This window comes from Coptis chinensis, chromosome 8, assembly GCF_015680905.1.
Source record: "Coptis chinensis isolate HL-2020 chromosome 8, ASM1568090v1, whole genome shotgun sequence".
In the NCBI taxonomy this organism is placed as follows: Eukaryota; Viridiplantae; Streptophyta; class Magnoliopsida; order Ranunculales; family Ranunculaceae; genus Coptis; species Coptis chinensis.
In genome coordinates, this window is record NC_141463.1 from 3740851 (window position 1) to 3765318 (window position 24468).

General features: G+C 37.2%; 1 protein-coding gene and 1 pseudogene across 1 annotated transcript; one reads left to right on the forward strand and one right to left on the reverse strand.

The window, feature by feature from the left end:
- Positions 1-278: 278 nt before the first annotated feature.
- On the forward strand, positions 279-5420 carry LOC147479390 (uncharacterized; annotated as a pseudogene).
- Positions 5421-6919: 1499 nt separating this feature from the next.
- Positions 6920-7673, reverse strand: LOC147479391 (50S ribosomal-like protein). The gene has a single exon (XM_086577192.1). It carries the CDS (start codon positions 7558-7560, stop codon positions 7069-7071), a length of 492 nt encoding a protein of 163 aa, XP_086433318.1. The 5' UTR covers positions 7561-7673; the 3' UTR covers positions 6920-7068.
- Positions 7674-24468: the final 16795 nt, after the last annotated feature.

The following is a 24468-nucleotide window of genomic DNA, read 5'->3' on the forward strand; positions in this document are numbered from 1 at the left end:
AAACAAAAACAATGGAAGTTGTTCCCGTTCTTGAGAAAAGTGAGTCCATAGAAGAAGTTATGTGTTATGTAGGGTTTAGGGTTGGAGATCTCTTTAGTTTATGGGTACTTTAGTATTTTACTTATATTAGGTATGGAGTGGCCAAGAGTTGTTAGTAAGAGCTACGTGTAGATAGTATAGAGCACCGGAAATCTCTTGGATATGATGTAGAGAAACTGGTATAAAAACAAAGAGAGGAATAGAAAATATAAGAAGAAAAATATCAAAAAAGAAAAGAGGTTCTGTATTCTGTTAATCAGAGAGGTTGTTTGATTAAGATAGTGTATTTAGATTAGGTTTCTATTGTTGCAGTCCTAGTACAGGACATTATGGACGTAGAAGAAGAGCTTAAGGCAATTAAAGATGTGTCAAATAAAACATATATGGGACTTTTCTGTTTTGGAAAACAATTCAGAAAATTCGGTTAATGGACTATATATATACAAGAACACATTCAATTTAATCCCATCATCAGTTGGAGAATTTTCACAGTTAAAAACTTTGAAGTTTTTTGGAAACGAAGTGAATTTGTTTCCTTTAGAAACAGAGAAGTTAGTTGAACTTGAGTGTTTGCAAGTAAAAGTATCGTCTGTCGCCGAGTATTTCGGCATTACCATTGAAAAAGTTGAATGGGCTGAAAGAATTGGAATTATTTAAAGTGCCCCAGAGGCCATCTTCTTCGTTTTCGAATTTCGATATTAAGTGATGTTGCAAACCTTAAGTGTTTGAAGAAACTCTCGCATTGTCACCTTAAGATTAGATGTGTTCCTGCGGAAATAGGGTGTTTGAATATGTTGGAGGAGTTGGATTTGTCATTTAATAAGTTGAAGTGTTTGCCGAATGAGGTTGCGTCGTTGGTGGATTTGAGATTGTTGCTAGTAGCTAATAATAAGTTGGTAGAACTACCTGAAGGTTTGTCTAGTTTAAAGAAGTTGGAAACTTTGGATCTTTTGAAAAATAGGCTATTGATCTCGTGTCCATGACAGCATTGAAGAAGTTGAATCTTCAGTTTAACAAGCTTGGTGATTTTGGTGACATTCCTTCATGGATAAGCTGTAAATTGGAAGGAAATGACAAGGATGAACTGGGTGATGAATGCATCAGCTCTTCAATAGATGTGGACATTGAAAAAGCTTCTGATTGCGTTGAACCCTGTGTTGTATTGGATACCTTAGCAAAAGGATGTTCTGCAGCAGAGATGAGGATACGAAAGGGGTGGAAGCGACGCGAAAAGAGAGTTTGTCACAAGCCGTTGAATATCATCAGTAACGAAAGTACTGATTATAACCAAGATATGAATGTGGATGCAAAACACCAGGTACCTAATGGTGATCCTGAATCTCCAAGGGAGTCATGTGGATCGAGCAGTATAGATTTTCTTGACGACAAGGATGAACGCACACTTCCTGGTTCTGTTAGCACTGCTAATAAAGGCTGTGACGATGAATGTTATAGTGTGCTTGATGCTTCCTTGGGCAGTTCTTTGAGTAAGAGTCGTGAGCAAGAGGACGGGTACTCATCCACGAGTGCCTCTGAAAGTCATACAAAATCCAAAAGGCAAATTGACGAAGATAATGAAAATCTGAGACCGAGAAAAGCACAGAAGCCATTTGACGGTCACTCATATATATCTAAGAAGTACAACCGTGAGTCATTTTGTGGCATAGACGATCATTTACCAGATGGCTTCTACGATGCTGGACGTTTTCATCCGTTTATGCCTTTAGAGAGTTATGAGCAGAATCTATGTCTTGACTCGCTTGAGGTAATCCTTGTAGACAGAGAAAGAGATGTTGAACTGGATGTTGTTGTGTCTTCTGCTAAAGTGTCTCTGTCCCGTATCAACCAGCCAAGTATTTCAATGAAACAAGGTGAACAGTTGGCTCACGATGATTTCCAGAGGGCATCTATGCTTGCTCTATTTGTATCAAATTGGTTTGGAGGCAGTGATAGAAGTTACGTTTCTCTGAATTCACACAAAGCTTGGTCTGGTTCAAATTATCAGAAGCCTTCTGTGTGTAATTGCGAAACTGGAAATGATAATCATGGCTCGTCGCCCACTGAGAAGGCTTTAAGTTTTGCTGAGAATTTCGACTTCAACAATCTCTGTGAGAAATCCCTGAGGATTATCAAACAAGCAAGGAACTCTAGTGTTGGACCAATTGGGACTTTGCAATGGGGTGTGTGTAGGCACAGAGCAATTCTAATGAAGTATCTATGTAATAGGATGGTTCCTCCAATTCCTTGTGAGCTTGTAAGGGGATATCATGATTTCACACCCATGCCTGGAACGTTATACCTGTCAAGAAGGATGGCTCATGTGTATGCATGGTTGTTGATGTTTGTTGTCCAACTGATATAAGAGAAGAGAGAGATCCAGAGTATTTCTGCAGGTATATCCCTTCGAATAGGATTAACGTTCCCATTACAAGTGAAAACATTGAGAAGCCAACTTATTCCTTTCCTTCTTTATCATTGTCTGAGAAAGTTGATACAACGTCGAGTTCTCTCATGCGGCATACTTTTGGATCTGTTGAAGCTGTGGCAAAGGTCCGTACTTTAAATACAAATGGAATCTCAGACAAGGAAATCAAGAATTTTGAATACACCTGTTTAGGAGAAGTGAGAATGTTAGGGGCATTGAGGAACAGCTCCTGTATTGTAGATGTTTATGGGCACCAAATATCTTCTAAGATGGTTCCTGCTCGAGATGAAAATAAAGAGCATCTTATATTAGAGTCAGCAATCTGGATGGAGTATGTTAAAGGAGGTTCTTTAAAGAGTTACATAAAGAAGGTATCTGAAAATGGCGAGAAGCATGTCCAGTTGGAGTTGGCCTTGTTTATTGCCCAAGAGACATTGAGTGTGCGCTGGTTCATCATTCATCGAGATATCAAAAGTGAAAATATATTGTTCGATTTGGATGAGAAAAGAGCTGATGGAACTCCTCTTGTCAAGCTCTGTGATTTTGACAGAGCAATACCTCTTCATTCTTCTTCACATACTTGCTGCATTGCTCATCTTGGGATACCTCACCCTGATGAGTGTGCTGGAACGCCTCGCTGGATGGCTCCAGAGGTATTTCAGGCCTTACAACAAAAGAAGATGTATGGGCTAGAAGTTGATATCTGGTCATATGGGTGCCTACTTCTAGAACTGCTCACATTAGAAGTCCCTTATGCAGGATTACCTCCTCTAGATATCGATACTCTACTTCAGTAGGGACATAGACCGCCACTCACAAATAAACGGGAGGGATTAGTTTTATGAGATGAGTCTGCAACGGTGGAATTTGCAAGGATTCAGTTGGAGTGGAAGCTGAAACCGGAACTTTGAGATTCCTGGTTGATCTGTTCCACCAGTGTACCAAAGGGAATCCAAAAGAACGCCCTACAGCGGCATATCTCTATGAAATGTTAAATGCACGTATAGACTGTTTAAAATGCAAGAAATGGGGCTCAGCCCCTTGGTTTGAATTGAGTGTAAATCCCTTCCTATCGGCCCATACCACATAACCTCCCTATTTATCGGCCTATATCACAAAAACTCCCTGCTTTCCAATAAAGCGAAATTCCAATCCGATTTCTATTTCCTATTTTATTTTATTACTCGTTTTACCCTTTTTCCATATTCATTGTAATTTCGACCAAGAAGAACCAAGAAATGGGGATCAGCCTTTTTTGGAAGAAGAAGTGAAAAACGAGAAATCCCCACTTTCTGAGTTTCTTGAATCACATTCAGAGGCAATTGATGCATTGAAGTCTTTACTATAACGTAAACTAGAAGACGGAGAACACAAAGAAGCGTTGCAGATTTTGAAACGTTTTATTTCAGCCCAACCGTTGGAGTTAGAATGGAAATTTTTAATGGCGAGGTTGTATAATGAAATGGGCAAAAAGGACGGAGCGAGGAAGGTTTATGAAGAGATATTAGTTCAAGACCCTTTGTGTTTCGACGCCTTTGTTTCAAAAATGCATTGTTGATGGACCAATGTGGAGAAGGACAAGTCGCATTGCATTGCTTGAAAGAAATTGGTACTTGCTCGTGAAGAGCGTATGAGAATGATGCGAGAAATGTTCGCTTGATTATGTGAAGCAAATTAAGTATCTTTGAAGAATGTTGATGAGGCGCTTGAGTAGTTATGAAGAGCTTGCAAAAGAGGATCTCAACGACTCACCTAACCTTATTTTTATCAGTTTGTGATTTATAGCTTGTTTGATCGGAATGAAGAGACGGCGCAGCTTTGCAAAGTGTCGAAGTTTGTCCAAAGGATTTTAAGGTGGAAGGATTTGTGCAAACCCCATTCTCAAGAGAAGCTCTTTGGGTCGCTTGGATAATTGATTTTAGAGCATTGTTTCAAAGATTGATAATAATTGGAGGTGAGTACTACCGAGGCATTTTATACATGTTCCGCCTTTGTTAAATTTTGTTATTATGTACTTTTTCGTGTTAATTTAGAAATAATGGCATGCCCTCAAAACTCAATGATAGCATAATTGGAGAGTTGTAGAATGGAGCTTGTTTTTCAGGATACTTCTTGTTTTCTAATAATATGTTGCTTCATTGATGTAATTTGAAGCTTTTGAAATCTCCATGCGCTTCTTAGCGCTTCAACAATTTTTTTCTTTACTCTTGCAATGCATCACTAGTCTCAAGTGACTACGTTACATTTTTTGCTAGAAAATATGTGTGATGTAAACTATATTGAGATAGAGTCAATCAAGTCGAGTCGTTTATTGCCCAAGAAGATTTTGTTTTACAAGCAATAGTATAGATAGAGGATTAGCTCGTTGGTGTATGGTCGCCCCTCTCGAGACAGAGTGCATTTCATTAGGATTTAGGAATGTGTTTAACTTTCGAATGTAACAAAACCTGGAAGATCTTGTTCGTGAGTTGCTACAACTTTCATGCTCATGAGACTTGCACATTTAGTCTCATGTGAACTGAGACGCATCACGCTTCATGTGGATACCTTTGTTAATGAAGAGATTCAGACTCTTAAAAAACGTAAAATGTAACCAATGCTATCTATTTTTCTCACTGATGAAGAGATAGAGAGAGAAATTAAGAATGGACAACCCGATACTTCGATGTAGTGAATCGAAGAAAAAGATTCTCGTAACTTACATGTTCCCGACGCCAGTGTGAACATTGATGAAGGCTCTAGTAGTCAGAATGTGGTCAAGGAGCCTGAAGTGCTGGAAATTTAGGATAAACAAAAGAAAAAAGAGTCACCTTCAATTGGGGAATTGCGCGATTCTGGTTTAAATAGGAATCCTGAAATTCTACCTGCTGTAGAACCTGTTCAAGCTCCTCTTTCTCGTCGTCCGGCTGGCCTTGGTGGCGCTGCTCCATTGATTGCTCATTTTGATGTTATATAGACACATTTTGTAAAACTATATTTACGTATTAATCGAATTTTTATAGACGCTTTTTTGACATTTGAGTTCTAACCTGTGACGCTGGTTATGGAAATATGAATTTACATATGCAAATATGAAGTTACATATGTGCATACAAATTTACATATGCAAATATGAAATTTCATAGATTTTTTCCCGACAACCGACAGTGACACGTGTTATGTAAATATGAATTTTCATATGTAAATATAAATTTAAATTTTCTTATGAAAAATTTTTTTATATGAAAATCTAAATTTAAATAGGTTAAGAAGACTGTGTAATTTTATATTGTTATATGTAAATACAAATTTACATAGGATGACGTCAGTCCGGTTTTTACAAGGGTATTTTGGTCTGTTTGGGTATTTTAAAAAAAATAGGGATTTTTTATGGGTTAGTACATAATGAGGAGGCTTTTATGCTGGTTATGTATCAACCAGAAGATTAAACCCAAAATCTAGTTTAAAATGTTTCATTGATGTAGAAAAAGCAAGATGCTAGAATATTATCCAGTATTTATTTTATTTTAGTTTTTTCTAATTGTAAATTTCACAACTCTGAACTGTGCTAGACGCCTAGACGTTGTAAACTTGTCCCAATAATGTATACCTCCCATCTATGGCGAACAAAAATTTACATTCATTGTTCTTCTTTAATTTATAGATTTTCTTTAACAATGTTTTCATCGTATAGAAAGCACAGTATCAGAATATCTGCAGTTTAGCTAGCTTGAAGACGGGAACAGGATTATTAGAGCATCTTCATTATTAAAAAAAAAATCCATGTCTCCCACTTGTTCTATAAAGACAATACAAGTATACAACCCTACCAAAGCCTTAGGGATGGTATTGACTATTGAGAGTTTCCTAGCACGAGCATAACAAACTTCCAGTATCCCCTAGTACCCTCACCACCTATTAACCTGCACTAATAATGGGACCATTGGACCCACCAGCACCACTTCCCGCCACACAACTGCACCACCAAACCATATCAAAGGTCATGAAAGCAACAGCTTCCTGTTTCTTCTTTGGTGGGATCCAAGGTTCAATTCACAAAGAGAAAATTTGACCACCCGACAAAAAGTTGAAGGAATAATTTCCATTCACGGAAGAGTACACCTTTAGTTCCACTAAAGCGTAGAGTCGTATACATTATACACCGCTAGCCCATGTTATTGTTGCAATTTGGAAGATAGATGCTAATAAGCAACTCACTCATCTAAAAAGTTGCACTATGCGCTATGCAGTTCGTTCAGTGAACGCTTAACAATAATGTTGCTCGTTTGTCTCAATTGGTTAGATGAGTTGCACCATGTTCATTTCCATTTTTGTGTGCTGTGAACGTTTGTAAGTGTTAACAGTTGACTCATGGCCTAAAATTGAGTTCCGTATTATCACTAGCCAAAGTTCAAAATTTAGATCCCAGAAATCTTAGTAAGTAATAATGTTATGATATCGACAACTTGATGCACATAATTCATAATTGTCAACAGTTTCTCTGCCGACAAACAATATATTTGATTTCACTATAAGAAAACTCCGTATACATACATCGTAAAAGCTCAAAAATAAAAGTAACATTCCCTTCAAAAGAATTATAATAAAAATATATTTTTTCTATTTCAAACCGATTCTTTACACTCAGGAATAGTAAAAAGAACAGGTCTCCAAGGTCTTCTAAGTAATCGATACCGAAACGCAGCCGATAAACCTCTATACGAACCGCTACCATTATGTCTCCTCACAATCGATTTACGTACACGATCAATTAACACTTCTCCATTATCTCTAATTATCTTCTCTGCCACCTTATTATTACCATTACCATTCCCCGAAGGCGGCGAAGACGAAGAAAGAAACAAGTCTTTCAATTTATTACTAATCAAACTTTTCTTCTCCTCTTCTAATGAATCATCATCATCAACAACATTTACTTCCTCCTCTTGATGTCGATTTATACGACGAGTAGTTCCTGATCTAGATAGAAGCATGCGTAACGTTTTTCGACGTGGGCGAAGTTGGAAAACTGGACTGGTAGTTGGACTAATTCTTGTTGGACTTGTTGCAATTGCACATTGTGTTGCTAACAGCTTGAACTTCTGTAATGTTGCCATAGTTGTTGAAACTGCAGTTTCAGCTAGATCTCAATTTCTTCGAGTCTTTTGAAGGCCGTGTCGGTTTTCTTGCATTTGTTTTTGTAAAGCCACAAATGGCAAGAAAGGAATAATGTGTGGTTTGCTTTATATATTCGAAAGAAAGAAAGGACGGCATTTTGTGAATATCGAAGGGGAATGGGTTTTAATTATTATTGTTTTAGAGGATTTTGTCGTGTTTTCACGTGGCAGCATATGATGATGCCTTATATGAAAGAAAGGTTTTATAGTTGGACCCAATCTTGTTCTAGGACGGCTACCCTAAGTTTGATCCAATGAATCATCAAAAATTCAATAGTAACACATAGCATGGATGGAAGGCCAAACATAATGACGTGGCATGGAAAACTCACGTCCCTTGTTATCCCTTTCACAATCTCACTTTGCTAAAATTTTCAAGCCTGAACCTCCCAATCTATTTTCATCTCTCTATCATCGGAAGTTACAATTTATAAAACATCATCATTTTTATAGTCATCGTTGTTGAAATTGATATAGTTGTTGGTGCTAGAAGTTTTTAGGGGATCCTAACAAAATTTCAATTACAGTTTAAGGCTATGTATGGATGATTAGAATTCTAGGGTTGAAACAAAAACGATTTCTTATTCATATTTTGAAAATAAGAGTTCGCAAAAAAAGAGACCAATTTCATCCAAGTAAATATGATTATAAGAAATAACACAAGAGTTAGAGGAACGAAATAGAAAAACCCAACTAACATAAGCTCAGAAATAGTAACCCCATTTAATAACATTGCAAGAATTAGCACCTTTTGAGAGGAGATCTGTAAAGACTCAAATTCTCGTTAAGGGTATTTTTGTAAATTACATAGCAAATCTAGGGACATTTATGTAATTGGTCGGTCGGGTTTACATTTCAAACGTACATAAATTAATGAAACTTAACTCCGACTCATAAGCCACGTTAGGTAAATAACTCACATACGAAAATTTGACAAAAATGTTGGTTACGGCTTTTCTCAAGGTCGACACGAAGTTAACAAATTTTACACGCATTTGGGTTATTGTTATACCTCTGATTGGGATAGAATGTAGGAAATTAATTAAACTGGTTGGGCCGGAAAATTAATTAAGACGCTAAGTCGAATTAGTAGGTGGTTAGAACTTAATTAGGACTTTAAGCCTAATTTGGGCATATTGGGCTTGGGACTTAATTAGCAAAACAAGTAAAGACAAAAACATATCGCACAAACCAAAAACCAAACCAATAGTAAAACAAAATCGCACAAACCCAAATTCTTTCCCAATTTCGCAACCACTTAAACCCTAAGAGAGAGAGAGTCAATTCGCCCAAATTCAATCGATCCAAACCCAAAATTCAAACACCCAATCCCTAGAAACACTAAACTAAAGTGGGAGAATTCGAATCTCCTTGAAATTCCAGCGTACCAAGCAAAATCAAAGTGAAAGGTGAGTTATTTTCGCCTCAATTAAATAGTTTAAACTCGATTTCGATGGGATTGTGATGTATTGAAAAAAAAATAATTGAAATTGGTTGTTGAATGTCGGCAATAGCTTGTTTGGAGAAGATTGAGTTTAGCGATATCGGTGGAGCTGACTAGCTAGGAGTCGTTTCTTCCGATTTCAGTAAGAATTATATATATTCACTCTATTTTAGAGAAGTTTATGTTAGTTATATATTTGTTTAGCATTAGGTCGATTGATGAATGATTGATAAGGAACAACCCCGTAATTATTTCTAGATTTAAGGTGAATTGAAGAGTGGAATTTGTTTGTAGTTGGAGTTGGGAAAAATCTTAATCGTTAGTGGAATTGATAAGAGTGGTATTGACATAAAGGCCGCGGAGACCGCCTTGAGTAATGATGCTAGAAATGGCCTCAGAAGCCATTTGTGATGATGGTTAGAGGAAAACATTTATCGAGACCAAATTAAGAGCGTTGAGATTCTTCTCGGCTTAAGTTAGATAAGAGTTCTCGTTAGTTATAAATTCTAATGACTAACGTGTATATATGATGTTATAGGAGTAAATACGAGTGAATTCGGTTAAGTGGGCTCGATTCAGTTAAGTGGGCTTGAGGAGAACGGAGCTTGCTAAGGTAGGAACCTACATACCAATATATAGCATGCTTATTTTCATGCATGATTTGATTTGATTTGATTTGTTTAAATTAGTAATAGATTGTTTGTGTGTCAACCATGTATATATATATATGATATTCATGTTTTGCATTGTAGTTTTCCTCGATATAAACTAAGTATATGGATAGCTTTTGTGTGAACAGAAATGAGTTTGTGAAATCGGGGTAGTTGGGATTGTTTTCTTTGTTAAAAGAGTAAAACTGGTTTTGGGAAGGGTTCTCGTCTCTTGTCTCAGTAAGGAGACAGAGAGATGGATTTTGTATTGTGGGTAAGGATTACCCGGTTGTTTGTAAATATGTGTGAGGTTCTGAATTGTTCCATGGATATAATTTGTTATTATTTACGATGATTCGCTGTTTGGGAATCATCGGTTGTCATTTACTATGACTGGCCCGTTTGGGAGTCATAGGTTGTATTACTCGATTGTTGGAAATCTAGGAACTCACACATACAGAACCAACAGTTTTAAAAGAAAAAGTAAATATATATTTATAGTATTTGGAAATGACCGGTAATACGAGTATATATATATATATATATTACTATGCTTATCACGAGGGGATTTAGAAAAGGAATTGTAAATTCCTATAAAGAAGGAATTGTTGTCGCATTACCAGAGACGGCAATTTGCTCTAGAATTCCAACTGTGGTGTACACCTTTCGAGGTGGTGGGCCATCTTTAAAGGGATGCATCACAGGATGTAGTCCGGGAATTCCCTTTCTACTTTTCTAGATAACCATGCTTGTACGTGTCACGCTGTATGGTGCTTAATTAGCTTGTGTGAGGTTACATGTTATCTCGATGAGGTTTAGACGCGAAGAGTGAGAGTTTTAGTCCACTCCCGATGTGTGTCGATCCGGGATCTGGAATAGTCGTCGAACGGTTGACCACCGTAAGTTAGGTGGATTTTTGTATGGGGGTCGTGGTCACAGGGCCCACCTGAGCCCTAAAAGCTTTGGGGATTTTGTGTGTACAAACACAACAACGACATTTCAGCTCCCTGCCAGTAAAATCAGGAAAACAACGGTGCATGGTTCACACCTGAAAGTCTTCGAACCGAGATATGCATGTGATCGGGTCGAAGTACCGGTCGCACCTCACCATTCTAATAGGATGCAGCGGCCACAATAGTTGTATGATGATTGTGAAAAACTATATTTTGAATATTAACGAAGCATGTCTAAATGATTTCTACTAGTTAGTGATGTATTATATAGTCACGATATTTGGATATTATTATGGAAACCCTGCATGTTTTAAATGTTTTCTATAAGTATACTATTTATTGGTTATGTGCGTTTCTACTGGGCATAGTTGTTTTTATCATCCTACATTAACATTTCAACCGATTCAGTTGCAGAGGAGACTTTCCCTACCACCGAGGATGATGGTTATGGGGATTTGGGTGGTTTCCCTTATGCTTGACGAGAGACAGAGTCAAGTGATTTTGGTTGTATAGAGAGAGACTAGTTTCTTTTGTTGTATATATAGAGAGCTAGGTCATTTTGATGTAATAATCGATGTATTTGGCAATGGTTTTCCTTGTTTTGTAGATATACAGTCATATCCCTGTAGTATCTAAAGTTAAGAGTAGTATATATGGTTGTTGGATATATATATGATTGGAAGGATGAATTATGCGATGTCCAGGGGTTATGACAGGTTTTTGTATACGAAATGTCGATTAAACAAAGGAAACTCTGCCGAAATTTCGTTAGAATTGGGATAGTGTCAGCCTCGAGATTCATTCCTCGTCTTCGGGATGTGTGTTGGGTCTCGGGGCGTGACAAGATCGAAGCAAACATGGTGTTCTCACCTCTTAGAGAAAAAGTATGGAGAGAATTAAGTTCTACCTGAGAGAAAAGGAAAAGGCGAGTGTTACTAGAAGGAAAAGAAAAGAAAAGGGATTGCACGTGATTCACTTAGCCACGTCAGTTTGTTTAGAAATTTCGGTTCATTTTGTGTACGTGCAGTATTGCGTGTTGTTGTAGAAAAACTCATACATCATTGCTTGGTTTCGGTTTCGGTTTTGGTTTCGATTTTGGATTATAGAGCTACTTAGCTAGTCTTAGTCGGGGACTTGGGGGTGTGCAGAAAACCATCTAAACCGTGACCCAACCGAATCGAATTAAGTGAGTTGGGTTGGTTATTCTATTTCAATCAATTCGGTTCGGTTTAAAAAATTAGAAACCGATAGAGTTTGTTTGGTTAATGGTTTTTGGAATTAAAAACCAAATATAAATTAACCGAATCATATTACTAGTAAAATTAGAAACTGATAGGGTTTGTTTGGTTAATGGTTTTTAGAACTAAAACCCAAATATAAATTAACCGAATCATATTAATCATATTACTACTAAAATTATTAAAATTATTATTTTTACTTAAAACTTTTTCGAATGTACTCTTCTTTAATAATTTTTGGTTTGGTTATGATTAAGGTCGGTTAATTGAAAAATTAGTGGTTCGGATCAGTTAACTATAGAGTGACAGTTCGGATCGGTTTTTATACCAGCTAAACTGATAAGATCGGTTCGGATATTGGTTTGTCCAAAACTGAACCGGCCACGATGCACATATAGGATTATAGGCTATAGTCTTAGTACTTTTGGGCACATACCGGACCTAGTAATTAAAAAGGCCCATCACAAAATTTCATAGTTTAGCCCGTCGGTCCACGTACCATAATTCATTTTGCACCCTAGTTGAATTCACTTTTACTGAAGTCAGTCACACACACATCACTCGCTGCAATTCCGTTTTCTTTTTTGAGGATGTTGAGAAAAACAATAGTAGCTGCAGCAAGCTGGTGTTCTCCTCCCAAAGCTAACAACAACTAATTAGTATTAGAGCATCTTTATGAGAGAAATCTGTTGGGTATTATACCAATACCAATCGGTTCCCCACTACACAGATAACTTGTATTTGAACACAATTCAACTCCGGACAAAATCTAAATATCAACTACAAGCCTATACTAACATGCCCAACTTCGTTAAACAACTATTAACAAATGTGATAATAATGTAAAAAAAGAAAAGCAAAACCACAACACAAAGATTTACCGTGGTTCGCTAATGATGTCTACTTCCACAAGAGCCGTTCTTAATAAAGTGGGAAGGAAGATTACAATCTCCCTTACAGTCTCACCTTACTAGATCACTCTTTATCTCTTTCTGAGGGTTGTATCTCTGTAAAGGTTATCTCTCAATCTTGATAGCTTTCAAGATTGGGTTTCTCTCCCTTTGTTTTTGTCTGGTTCTTAGTCTTTCTGACTTGGTTAGGTTAGGTTTTCCAAAACCTTGATTTTGGTTTTTATCTCCAAAAAACCAAATTTCGCGGTTACTGTAGCGAAGCCCACGAAAAATAGACTGCCCGCCTTCGAGAGCTGGTCGCTTCAACATATCGAGTCCGAGCGTGGTCGCGCCTAATGTATTGGAACTCGAGCTGGCCTTTCAGCCGAATCGAATCCGGCCGAATTCCGTTTCTCTCGCTGCCTCTCTCCTCATGTGAGGGATAACTCCAACAAAACCAAGAAAACACTAAATATTTGAACCAAACTAAATACCAAACCAAAAAAACACAAACCAATTTCAGGAGCGATATCAAATAGTTGACATCAAATCACGCGGTTTTGGATAAACCGCGCCGTATAGCCTACGCAGCTTTCACAAAACCCCGCCACGAAGCCCACCATAGAAGCTCAAGCCCACGCAGTTTTCCAGAAACCGCACGATGTGTCGCACATCAACTTTCTTTTTTCTTCTCTTTTCAAATCTCTAGCGTGGTTTTCACAAAACCACGTGATTGAAGCCCACACTCTAGCCCAAGCTCATACGGTGTTCAAAAAACCGCGAGAGAGATTTGAAACAGTACCAAAATAAACACCAAATTTTGGCTGAATTGGTATTTGCTTTAGTATTTTTTTGGTGTTTTCATCAACATGTGTCTCTCCTGAAAAAGAAAAAACACCAAATTATTGAAAATTTGGTATTTGATACTAGGATAGTGTCTCACCTAAAGATGCTCTTAGTACTAGCACCACTAGAACAACCCAATAACATGAAGACGTGGACGATAATTTAATAATAGAACGTTGCAAGTCAGGGACCCTTAAGGTTGACGAGGCATTATGTTTGTTCAATAATCTTATTAAGGTTCAACCCTTACCTTCCATTATCCTCTTTAATCACTTATTAGGAGCCCTTGTTAAGATAAAGATATTTTCTAGTGTACTATCATTGTCCAATACCATGGACTCTATTATAGGTATCTAACTAGATTTTGGATCCGGGCATACGCCCGGGGTTTTTTAGGTACTTTGCGTATTAAAATTGCAATATCCAAACATTGTTTATGTACTAAAACACTTTCTATTAAATAACATACAACTCTTTGAAAAAAAAAGGTTTTCTCTTATAGTTAGACTCCAAAACCATGTTTCCTTCTCATGTGCCACGTGGGCAGCACAGAGCAGATTGAACTTTCTTCTATTAGAAAACCACGCATTTATGTATTTATTAAGATCAAGTGTGTTCTATACTTCAATGCGTATACTCTAGCAATGTAGTATGTGTCCCCTTCCGAAGCACTTTTGAAATCGAGGTGTCATTCAAGCTAGCAGTTTCACATGATGAAATTCTTGGTGAATGATCATTAATTCAATCAAATAACACCAACTTGATTATAGTTCATGTCTTGACGTTGAGACACCAACACTACTCACTTGGATAAATCAATTTTTGTGTGGTTTGATGGAGAATATGTAAGTTATATGGCTCTTTCACGTAATGCTCCTAAGAGTATAAGTTCATCTTGCATAATGTTTAGAACACTTGTTTGGGTGTTCCAGTATATCGCATTGATAATGTCACGACTTCACAAACCTATTATGAGAACTTCACACAGGAATGTCGTAACTTCTCGTATATTATTGTTGTCTTTCAATATTTTTAGGACCCCTGTTCATTCAATTTTTGTGTATCATAAGTTGTTAACATAGTTGTTTTCCTCTAATTTTTTAAGCAAACTTTCTACTTATGTGTCTCAAGTAATTTCATATTATTGAAACCACGAACAATCAAGAAGCAACATTTATCCGTTAGTTTATTTATGAGTGCGAACCATATATTACAAAGGCCGATTTGAAGAACTAAAAAAGATATATGCTCTAAAGCAATTTCAAGGAGTCCATGGAAAAAATCAGTTGAGTGTGCCTCTGGTGATCATGGCCTCATATGCTAACCTCTAGCTATTTATTCTCTCCCATCACAACTACTCCATTGATTATGGAGTCATTTTTTCCAACCTTAGAAATTATGTGCTCTAAATGGAAAATAGAATCACACTAGTGGTATAACATTTATTCCTTCAAGATTCGCTCTCTTGATTATCGAATACTAACTTTCCACCAACAATAAGGATGTTAATTATCTAATTTCGACAAAGGACAGCCACGAAACATCAAGATATAAACATCACCATTCACTAATTCAATGCCTCTTTATCTATTGTTTGCTTCAGATCTAAATTACCTTTCATCACTATGTTGCCTATGTTCAATACCATGTCATTACCTATGTTTATTCTCGTTATCAAACGCAATAGTTAGTATATATACGCACAATGCAATGATAAGGTAGTTCTCTACATTATATATACGCCCAAACTAAAAGTTCAAGAATTTTTTTTTATTACATCCTTTAATCTGTCCTCCATCATAAAAACCGTGATTATAAGATCTTAATTTCCTATTTTTTAGGAAATAATAGCTATAGATTCCAAATTGAAAGAGGTTTCCTTATGAATTTGTTTCCTATTTAAATATAATTGCTATTAATTTAAAGATAATCAACGTTTGCAATTGATGGACTCTCATAGTCTCATTAGAACTTGCCAACCAAGTAGATATCCGTGTCACCACAACTCCATTAGAAGATGCCACATATGAGAGAGAAAATCCTTCCTTGGAGGTACAAAAGGTCTTAACTACACATTTGGTAGCAAAATTCCGAACACCCACACATGAACACGTCAACTACATCACAAATAATCTATGGAGGCACAAATTGTAGCAAGCAATATAATTTAAAGCATTAAATTTATTTCCTTTTAACTCTACCTTAATATTGAACTTGATTGCATACGTACTCTATCATCTATCAGCCTATCCCATATTCCCATGCGTCCCATTCCCAATCCCCTATGAAGTTCAGGTTTCGTTCAAGCAAAAAACCCCATTTTTACTTAAGGTTTTGGTCCAGCACTTCACCTGATCGAATTCTTGTTGCATTTTCATTAAATCAATCAAATGAAACCAACTTGATTATAACTCATGTCTTGTCACTGAGAAACCATTACTAATTAATCATCTGGATAAATCAATTTTTGTGGGGTTTCATGGAGAAGATGTAAGTTATACGGCTATTTTGAGTATAAACTACTAACCTAGCCAATGACCCACTACTAAATTTATTAACATCACTTGAAAATCTACCCCTCTTCTACTAACATCACTTTGTGTAAGCTCATAGCATAACAATCTTTCTTTTTTTTTCCATCTTTTATATAGAATTATATTGTTGGTAAATGAAGAAGCATTTGCTCCATCAGAACGATCTCTTTGTCTAGAGCACTTTGGGTGATATACCCTCAAGTATCACTTTGATAATGTGATTGATTCATGCAATATTAGACTGGGTAGAATAATAACATGTTAAACGAAAATCAATTAATGGATATGATTCTATGTAGAGATGGAACCTGGATAGAGAACATAATGTTTAGACAATCGAGGATACACCAAATCGATAATCTCCCCGTCCTAATACCTAAATACCATACATACGCCTCTAGGATACATCAATATAGCAACAAACTTCTCATTGTTTCCCTTTTGATACACTTTTTTCCACTCCACGTACTCTGAATCATTTATTTGTTCGTTGGGTTTGAATCCCTATCACTTCAATTCAACATATTGGTCTAAGCGATCTAAACAAAAATCCTCAAATGACCTCTCATCATGAACAATTGTTTGTTAATCACTTTCCTGCCATGCTCAGGGGACACGACTCTACCCGTGGTCACTACTCCCTTAAATTCACTCCAAATCGATTTTTTTTCCAAAACTACAATAATCATTTTGTAGTTGATCTTCTATCAATACAGAACAATGAATTACTATAATTGAAGCTTTTCGAGAGAGCTAAAACATGAATCAAAGCTAGCTCAAAGCACCCTGTGCCTTTAAAGTTATAGAGCTTATATGAAAAACATATAACAACAAAAGCCATTTGAATGAGCATCTATAAGAAAATCCCAAGCAGACTATATTTTCTAACTCTAAACTATCTAGTTTCTACTATCTATAGGTGGGCAAAGATGATAAATTCATATTTTCTTCACACCATAGCAGTAGATATGTATTGAGGTAATGCCTAATTTATACGTAGTATGCCCTAAAATAAAATTATCAAAACAACATTCTATAGATCGAAGATCATTAATTTGTCCAAAATAACATTTTATTGTCAGTAATGCTATACCGACCCACTTATTTTATCTACTATTTGGACCTACTGATGTGTCAAAAGTCTTAATCATTGATTTACATAGAGATGTGTGTCCATGTGTATTGCAATGCAAACCAACGTTATCCAAATAGTGAGTCGTCGCAATAGTAGGTCTAAAAAGTAGGTCCATGTAGCACTACTCTTTTATTGTATGCCCTGGAACTCAATATATTTTATTTGTATGCCCTAGAACTCAATAACATGTTTACTTGATTATTTGGGCAGTCTTATAGATACCGAGCATATAGAGGTATCATAATAGAGGAAACTATTTCTAATAGAGTCGTAATTGTAATAGGAAACTACTTAACTCGCACTTACTCACACTCGCACTCAAATAGTAGGAAGAGTTTTAATTAGACTCAAAAGCTTTAATTACACGTGGCATAATGGATTCAAAAACTTTAATATTAGAGAGCCACCTAGGAGAGAGAAAAAAGTATATCTTTCATATTAGAGTGCCACCTAGGAGAGAGAAAAATCTCTCTTAAAGGTCTCTACTTTAGTATATAGATAGTAGATATAATATTATTACTTTTAACACGTGATTAATTGTTACTGCCACTTGGGTCGTACAGATTTTGGTTTCACCGTTTTAGGGAAAGTCCTCAAACATTAGGTGAACCCAGACTTGTTTACATTCACGACTCTACTTAAGGGGATCTCTTTGGAGGGAAGTTGTTAGTTTACTTGAGAAAGTATTGGCAGATGGATATCCATTTAATGAATTCAGTTTTGGAGTTGTGGTTAATGGGCTATGCAAAGCAATGAATGTTGATGCTGCTGTTAGGCTGTTGAGAGTAATATAGTTACTTACAATTCTTTAGTTCATGGACTGTGCAACATTAGGCACTGGGAGAGTGCTATGAGTTTTGTTAGGGATCTACCCCAACCAACACGACGAATTTAGAATCTAGAAACTTATAAGAAATAAACAAAGAAGAGGAACATAGAGATATACATGGTTAGGCAATTGTTTTAATCCACAAGCACACCACAATTCACTATTATCAAGAAGTAGTTACAAACACTAATATATCTCTCTCAATCAATCTCACATAAAGCAGTCACAAAATAGCTCACCTAATTTGTAATCTATGCACTCAAGTTTCTCTATAATGTGTGTTCTCAAAACTTTAAGGATTGGGTTCTATTTATAGACTCTCATCAATTACAAGTCCTAAAGCAAAAGGGAAACTAAAACTGATTGAGATAAGGATCATGTATAGTAGTTGGTTATGACTTATAGAGTCATAACCAACTCCACTTATTGATTGATAACCAACTCCACTTATAGAGTCCTAGTACATAACCAACTCCATAAACTAATGGTTATCAAAACCAAAACCGATTTGGATAAGGTTTCATGTGCTAGCAGTTGCAATCAGACTTGAATAACATAACAATTTCCCACTTAGAGACTGATAAAACAAAGTAACTGTACTCCTTGTATAACTGGTGCATCATGGTGCACTTCAACAACGATCCTTAAGCTAGAAGACCAACCAAAGCTGAACAGAGCTTCAGTTTCTCAATAGTCACTGGCTTAGTCAACATATCAGGTGGGTTCTGACTTCCTTGAATCTTCTCAAGTACTAGTACTTCATCTTCCAGAAGCGACCTGATGAAATGGTAGAGTATATCAATATGCTTAGTCCTAAAATGAAATGTTAAATTCTTCGCTAGATGTATTGCACTTTTACTATCACAATGCAACATATTTTCTTCTTGTATCAAACCTAACTCTTCCAGCCAGCCTTGGAGCCATATCATCTCTTTGCTAGCCTCAGTGACTACAACATACTATGCTTTTGTAGTAGACAAAGCAACTATCTTCTATAATTGTGAAACCCAACTTACGACTGTTACACCCATAATAAACACATAACCAGTGGTGCTCCTCCTGCGATCAATATCTCCTGCAAAGTCTGCATCAACATAACCTTGCAGTCTTATATCACCTCAGCTCTATGATAACACAAATAGACATTAGTAGTGCCTTTCAAGTAGCGCAGTATCCACTTAACTGCCTCCCAGTGTTGCTTTCCAGGATCACTAACAAATCTGCTCACAACTCCCACTACTTGAGCAATGTCTGGTCTCGTGCAAACCATTGCATACATTAGACTTCCGATGGCTGAGGCATATGGTACCATAGCCATGAAATCTATGTCTTTCTGGGTCTTGGGAGATTGTTCCTTAGATAGCCGAAAGTGACTACCTAAGGGTGTGCTAACATGTTTAGCATCACTCATGTTGAACTTTTGAATGACACGCTCAACATAATCAACCCGAGACAATGTCAAAGTTCCTTCTCCTTATCTCTCTTGATTCTCATCCCAAGAATCTGCTTTTTAGCTGCACCTAGATCCTTCATAGCATATTCACTTACCAACTGTTTCTTCAAATTTTTAATCTCATTCATATCTAACCCAGCTATCAACATATAATCAACATATAGCAACAAGATAAGATAACTATAATCAAACCTCTTGTAGTAACAACAATGATCAACATTGCACTTGAAGAAATCGTTCTTTTGTATGAAACCATCAAACTTCTTATACTACTGTCTTGGTGCCTGTTTCAAACTGTATAAGCTCTTTTTCAGCTTACACACCATTTCTTCCTTGCCATTCATGATGAAATCCTCTGGTTGTTGCATATAAATTTCTTCAACTAGGTCACCATGAAGAAATGTGGTCTTAACATCTAACTGCTCTAGATGTAAACCTTCAGCTATCGCAATACCCAGAGTCATTTTGATAGTAGCACTACAACAGAAGGGGTTTTCAGCAACGCACCCTTTTGCAACACCAAAAAATTGTTGCTAAAAGGTCACCAATTGCAACGCCGTATGGGGCTGCTAAAAGTTTGGTGTGCTATTGTATAGGTTGTGCATGAATTTATCTATTAGCGGCCTCTTTTTGTGGCAAATGGATGTAAATATATTTTTGAAAAAAAAGAAAATGTAATTTTTCGGGAGAGGCTTTATCATTTTACAATGCTATTGGGCGGGTAAAGTGAATTTGACCTTTTGCGACGTCACTTGCGTTGTTGTAACAAATGTTTTACTTAATGATTTATATTATTTAGTATAGCCTTTGTTGCGATGAGATTGGTGTTGCTAATGGGCTTCTTTAGGCGGTCTTATTATTTTTGGAATTGGAACTGATGGGCGGGACTATTTTTTACGTTAGCGCTCGAACTAAAATCTTAAATGTGAAAGCCCTAAAAGACTTTCTCTTTCTTTAACTTTCCCTTGAACCACCGCCAACTTCCCATCTCCCACCGGCAACGTATCTAACCACTCTCTCTCTCACAACAATGCAACCATCGGCAATAAGCTTTAACTTTTGGTTACTCCTCCACATCCGATCGAGCTTTGATTTTCAAGGTTGGTTCTCCTGCTTAATTAGTTTTCTTTTGTTCTCTGTGTGTTTACTCTACAAGCTAATTCTCTCAATTAATTTTCTCGGTTGATTTAAAGCTGGAACTACTAGACAAAGAAAAAATGAATCTTCAAATTTTAAGGTTGGGTGTTTTTGTTTTTTTTCCCCCCCTTTAGTACTCATTTAGATTTCAGGTTGGTTTTCTTTAGTTTGTTTGAATTGTTTACTGTAATTTGGTTTCAGGAAATGAAATAAAGTTTGGTTTAGGTGTTGGGTTAGTCAAAGCTTCAACTTTTGGTTAATCTCCCCCTCACGTTGGTTAGTTTTCTTAAGGGATTAATATAATTAATCGACTGTTTGGAATCTAATTCTTATATATATATATATATGTCTGTTTAGGTCTTTTGTTGTTGGATTTTGGCTACATCAACCTCGACAAGTGATTCGATTATTATTCCTGTTTATTTGTTTCTTTTGTAATTACTGTACATTTCGAATTCTATTGCATATTGAAAATTTTAATCTTTTATTTTCTTATCTGGAACTTGTGTAATGGGATGTGCTAGATACATATGTAAGGGGGTGTGAAAAGTTCAATCAATCCCATTATGTTTACTGACAGCTGAGGTGGTGGTTTTCTCTCATGCATCCCCTTTGTCATAGAAATCTTGTATCATGATGCAATGTAGAGTTTATGATTCTAGTCTTGCAAGTGTCACTTGATAGTTTGTTAATTCGTTTATGATTTCCTTGGCAGAATAAAGAATTGTTTGGAAGCCTTAAAGCTACCGTTTCACTTGGTCAGGTCTATTCAAATTTATGCTCTTCTTTTTCGTCTTTTGGATTCTATGTGTTTGTGAGTTTGCACGCATGTTAGCTTGTGACTATAGTTTGAAGTGAGTGACCGGACTTCATTTTGAGAATCTCTTTGATTAAGCTAGGTAGCTCGACCAGAATTGATTGGAATTGTAAATAGGAATGCATCTTTTATGAAATAGTTACATATACTTTGCCACTTGGGCATCTCAATACAACATTTTTTATTGGTTCTCTAGACAATTTAAACCTGACACACAAACTTTAACTTGGTACTTGGTGGCTAACAGCTTAGCACAATGGAACAAACGTACATGGCTTTCATTTTGTAGGACCAAGTTTCAGAAGTTTGTCTTTGTGACCAGCTGGGCACATTTGCAATTCTTATGTTATGTGAAATCTTTGTGGTAAGGTTGAGGTTGCTGCTAAGGGGTTAAAGTTACATAATTTTTTTGTTAATGTTAAAGTGCTTTTCAGACTCCCTTTCAAACTTTGTGGAGAGATTTTTTACGTCCATGCATTTTCCTTCCTATTTTTTTTTTGGGACCAATAATTTCCTTTGTACTTTGAAGATATTTGTTTCTTTTCCGTGTTTTATTAGCAAACATTTGAAGCTAAAGCTTCCCACCTAAGGAGGGATATACATTTTGTACAAGTACTGAGCATGATCAATCTACAATATGTGTCCAAGGTTAGTGTATATTACAAATGTAGTGTTATTCAAATAGTTCATGCTTATCTTATGTTTTAACAGTTCCTTGTTTCTTATATTTTCACATAGAAACGCCCAGTCTCATCTTATGTTTGCCCGCTACACGATACTTTTACTTACTTACTTTTACACCGCTTAACTCGCCCTTTGTCAAACAGAAACTTCGATCTACTGCGGGTTGGTTGCTCGCTTCCAAAACCCTAAGCAATGTGTCCCATACTGTCCTGAACTAGAACAGCTAACTTTCGGACTCGGGGACACTTGACTTGTTAGCTGCAGTAGCTAACGTAGAGAGTTTGTTAGGTCCCATCCGGGTCTACAAAAATAGAACTAGAACGCGAACTCCGGCTTTAGCTCTGAGGGGACAGTTTCACCGACCTAACAGCCAATAAACTACGGCTGGAATCATCCTATTTATTTCCACTTCCTTATAGGCACCTCTAGAAAGCTTTTTGAAACGGACTCAAGGATGTCTCCCATAGCCCCAAAAAGGCGAAGGGAGTAATCCATCGAGAGTCGATGAACGAAGTAAAAGAATGTATGTAGCTCGGATTGTTCTTGTTCTCTCCGGATCGTATGCACGTCTGTGGGACAAATAGGTTTACTTTGAGTACACGGGTTCCACACAAGCCTAGGTTAGGGCAAGAAAAGGATAAGTCAACCCTAAGGGATATTCTATCTTAACTTGCCGGTCTAGGGTATGGATTTAACGCCACAAAGATTACGCCAGAGTGATATCTTGGCCCGATGCTTGTCGAGGAGTGCCACCGTATCCATGAGGCTATAGCCAAGAGTTAATGGAGCCAGGTTACCGCGATGTCACGGGCCACACTCCAATCAATGCCTTCTTGTCCTTGAGTCCAGTGAGGTTCGATTCATGTTCTTGGGAATACCGGTCCTCCTAGGCAAGCTACTGTTTTTAGGTCAGGAGCTCATCATGCAACTATCTTTGAGACGGACATGCTTGTCTCAGGTGAATACATTGCTTAGCCTGAAATGAACACTCGGTTTCATTGATCACTCTACTTAATAAGAATTTGTGTTTCCTTCCGAAGTATTTTGGGGTTTAAGATGAGCTTACGGTCTTTTTAAGTTTCCTAATGCCTTTTCCTATCTTCATAGATAGTATGCAGCGACATTCGTTTTCCTATTCCGGAACTATGCATTAGCTCGTAAAGCTCCTCCTTCGGCTTTCTCTTTAGTTTGACTAGTGAGACTAACACATTGGCTTTTTGAAGTCCTAGAAAACGAATTAAAAGGACACTCCGATGGGTTAAGGGACCGATAAGGTATAAAACTGTGTTATAGGCCATAAACTAATAGGCATTGAGTTCAATAATGTGTGTAACTTCTTTTGGGAGCAAAGTACAGGGGACAGAGCGCTAAAAAGCTAAAGAAAGGGAATAGGTAGCTGTACACGTGTTGGAACTACTTTTTGTAGTTGAGCTTGTTTGCTTGATTTACTTGATGTTTAGCCTTGCTTATTTTATTGTTTCATATATGCTTCCTTTGCAGCCTGTATACAAGTAGTTAGCCCATTCTCAATTGGCATGTGAAAATGGCCAGATTCTCCCCAGAGCTGAATTACTTCGATCTAACGTAGGAGAAAGTAGACACGCCTTATCCCACACGGGATAACCAGTCCCAAAGCGCTAGTTATAAAACCGAAAAGGAGAACAACCATATTCTGTTCTCCTTATAAAACGGGTTGCGACTAGTTCTCACCGAGGAAGTGGTCCACACTGGAGACTAGCGAAAGCCAAAACGCATTGGCATCTAAAATCCATCTATTCTATTGTCTTATGCAGGACATACCGTTCAGCAAGCTCAACACTTCGACCGAAGCCTAGCCTATAGTATAGAAGTAAGAGGGTGTATATATGGGCATAGTATAGAAGTAAGAGGTGTATATATGGGCATAAATGACCGGTGAGGTGGAGCATCCTTTTCCCGGTTCGCCTCTAGAGTTGGGTCATACTCAACTCGATCCTGGTCTGGTCGGCCTAACCTTGATGAAGGAGTGGATAACATAACCCCGCAGAGTTTGAACCCGGAGGAGCCAAAGGAGTGACAACTGATTGAACCGACCATAGTAGTTTTCGCATCAAATCGCGACGGCGGCAGCCAGCGAGACCTCATGTGCGGTCATGTTTCTCAACTTTGCAATCTCTGCATCGACTTGGGATTCTGTAGCATTGCTGCTTCAGCAAAAGCTTGTGCTGCCTCTACATCGCCTTACGCCTTTCGCCTCTT

Coding starts and splice junctions, on each gene's coding strand:
- LOC147479391 (XM_086577192.1), bottom strand. CDS start 7,560: ATGGCAACATTACAGAAGTTCAAGCTGTTAGCAACACAATGTGCAATT.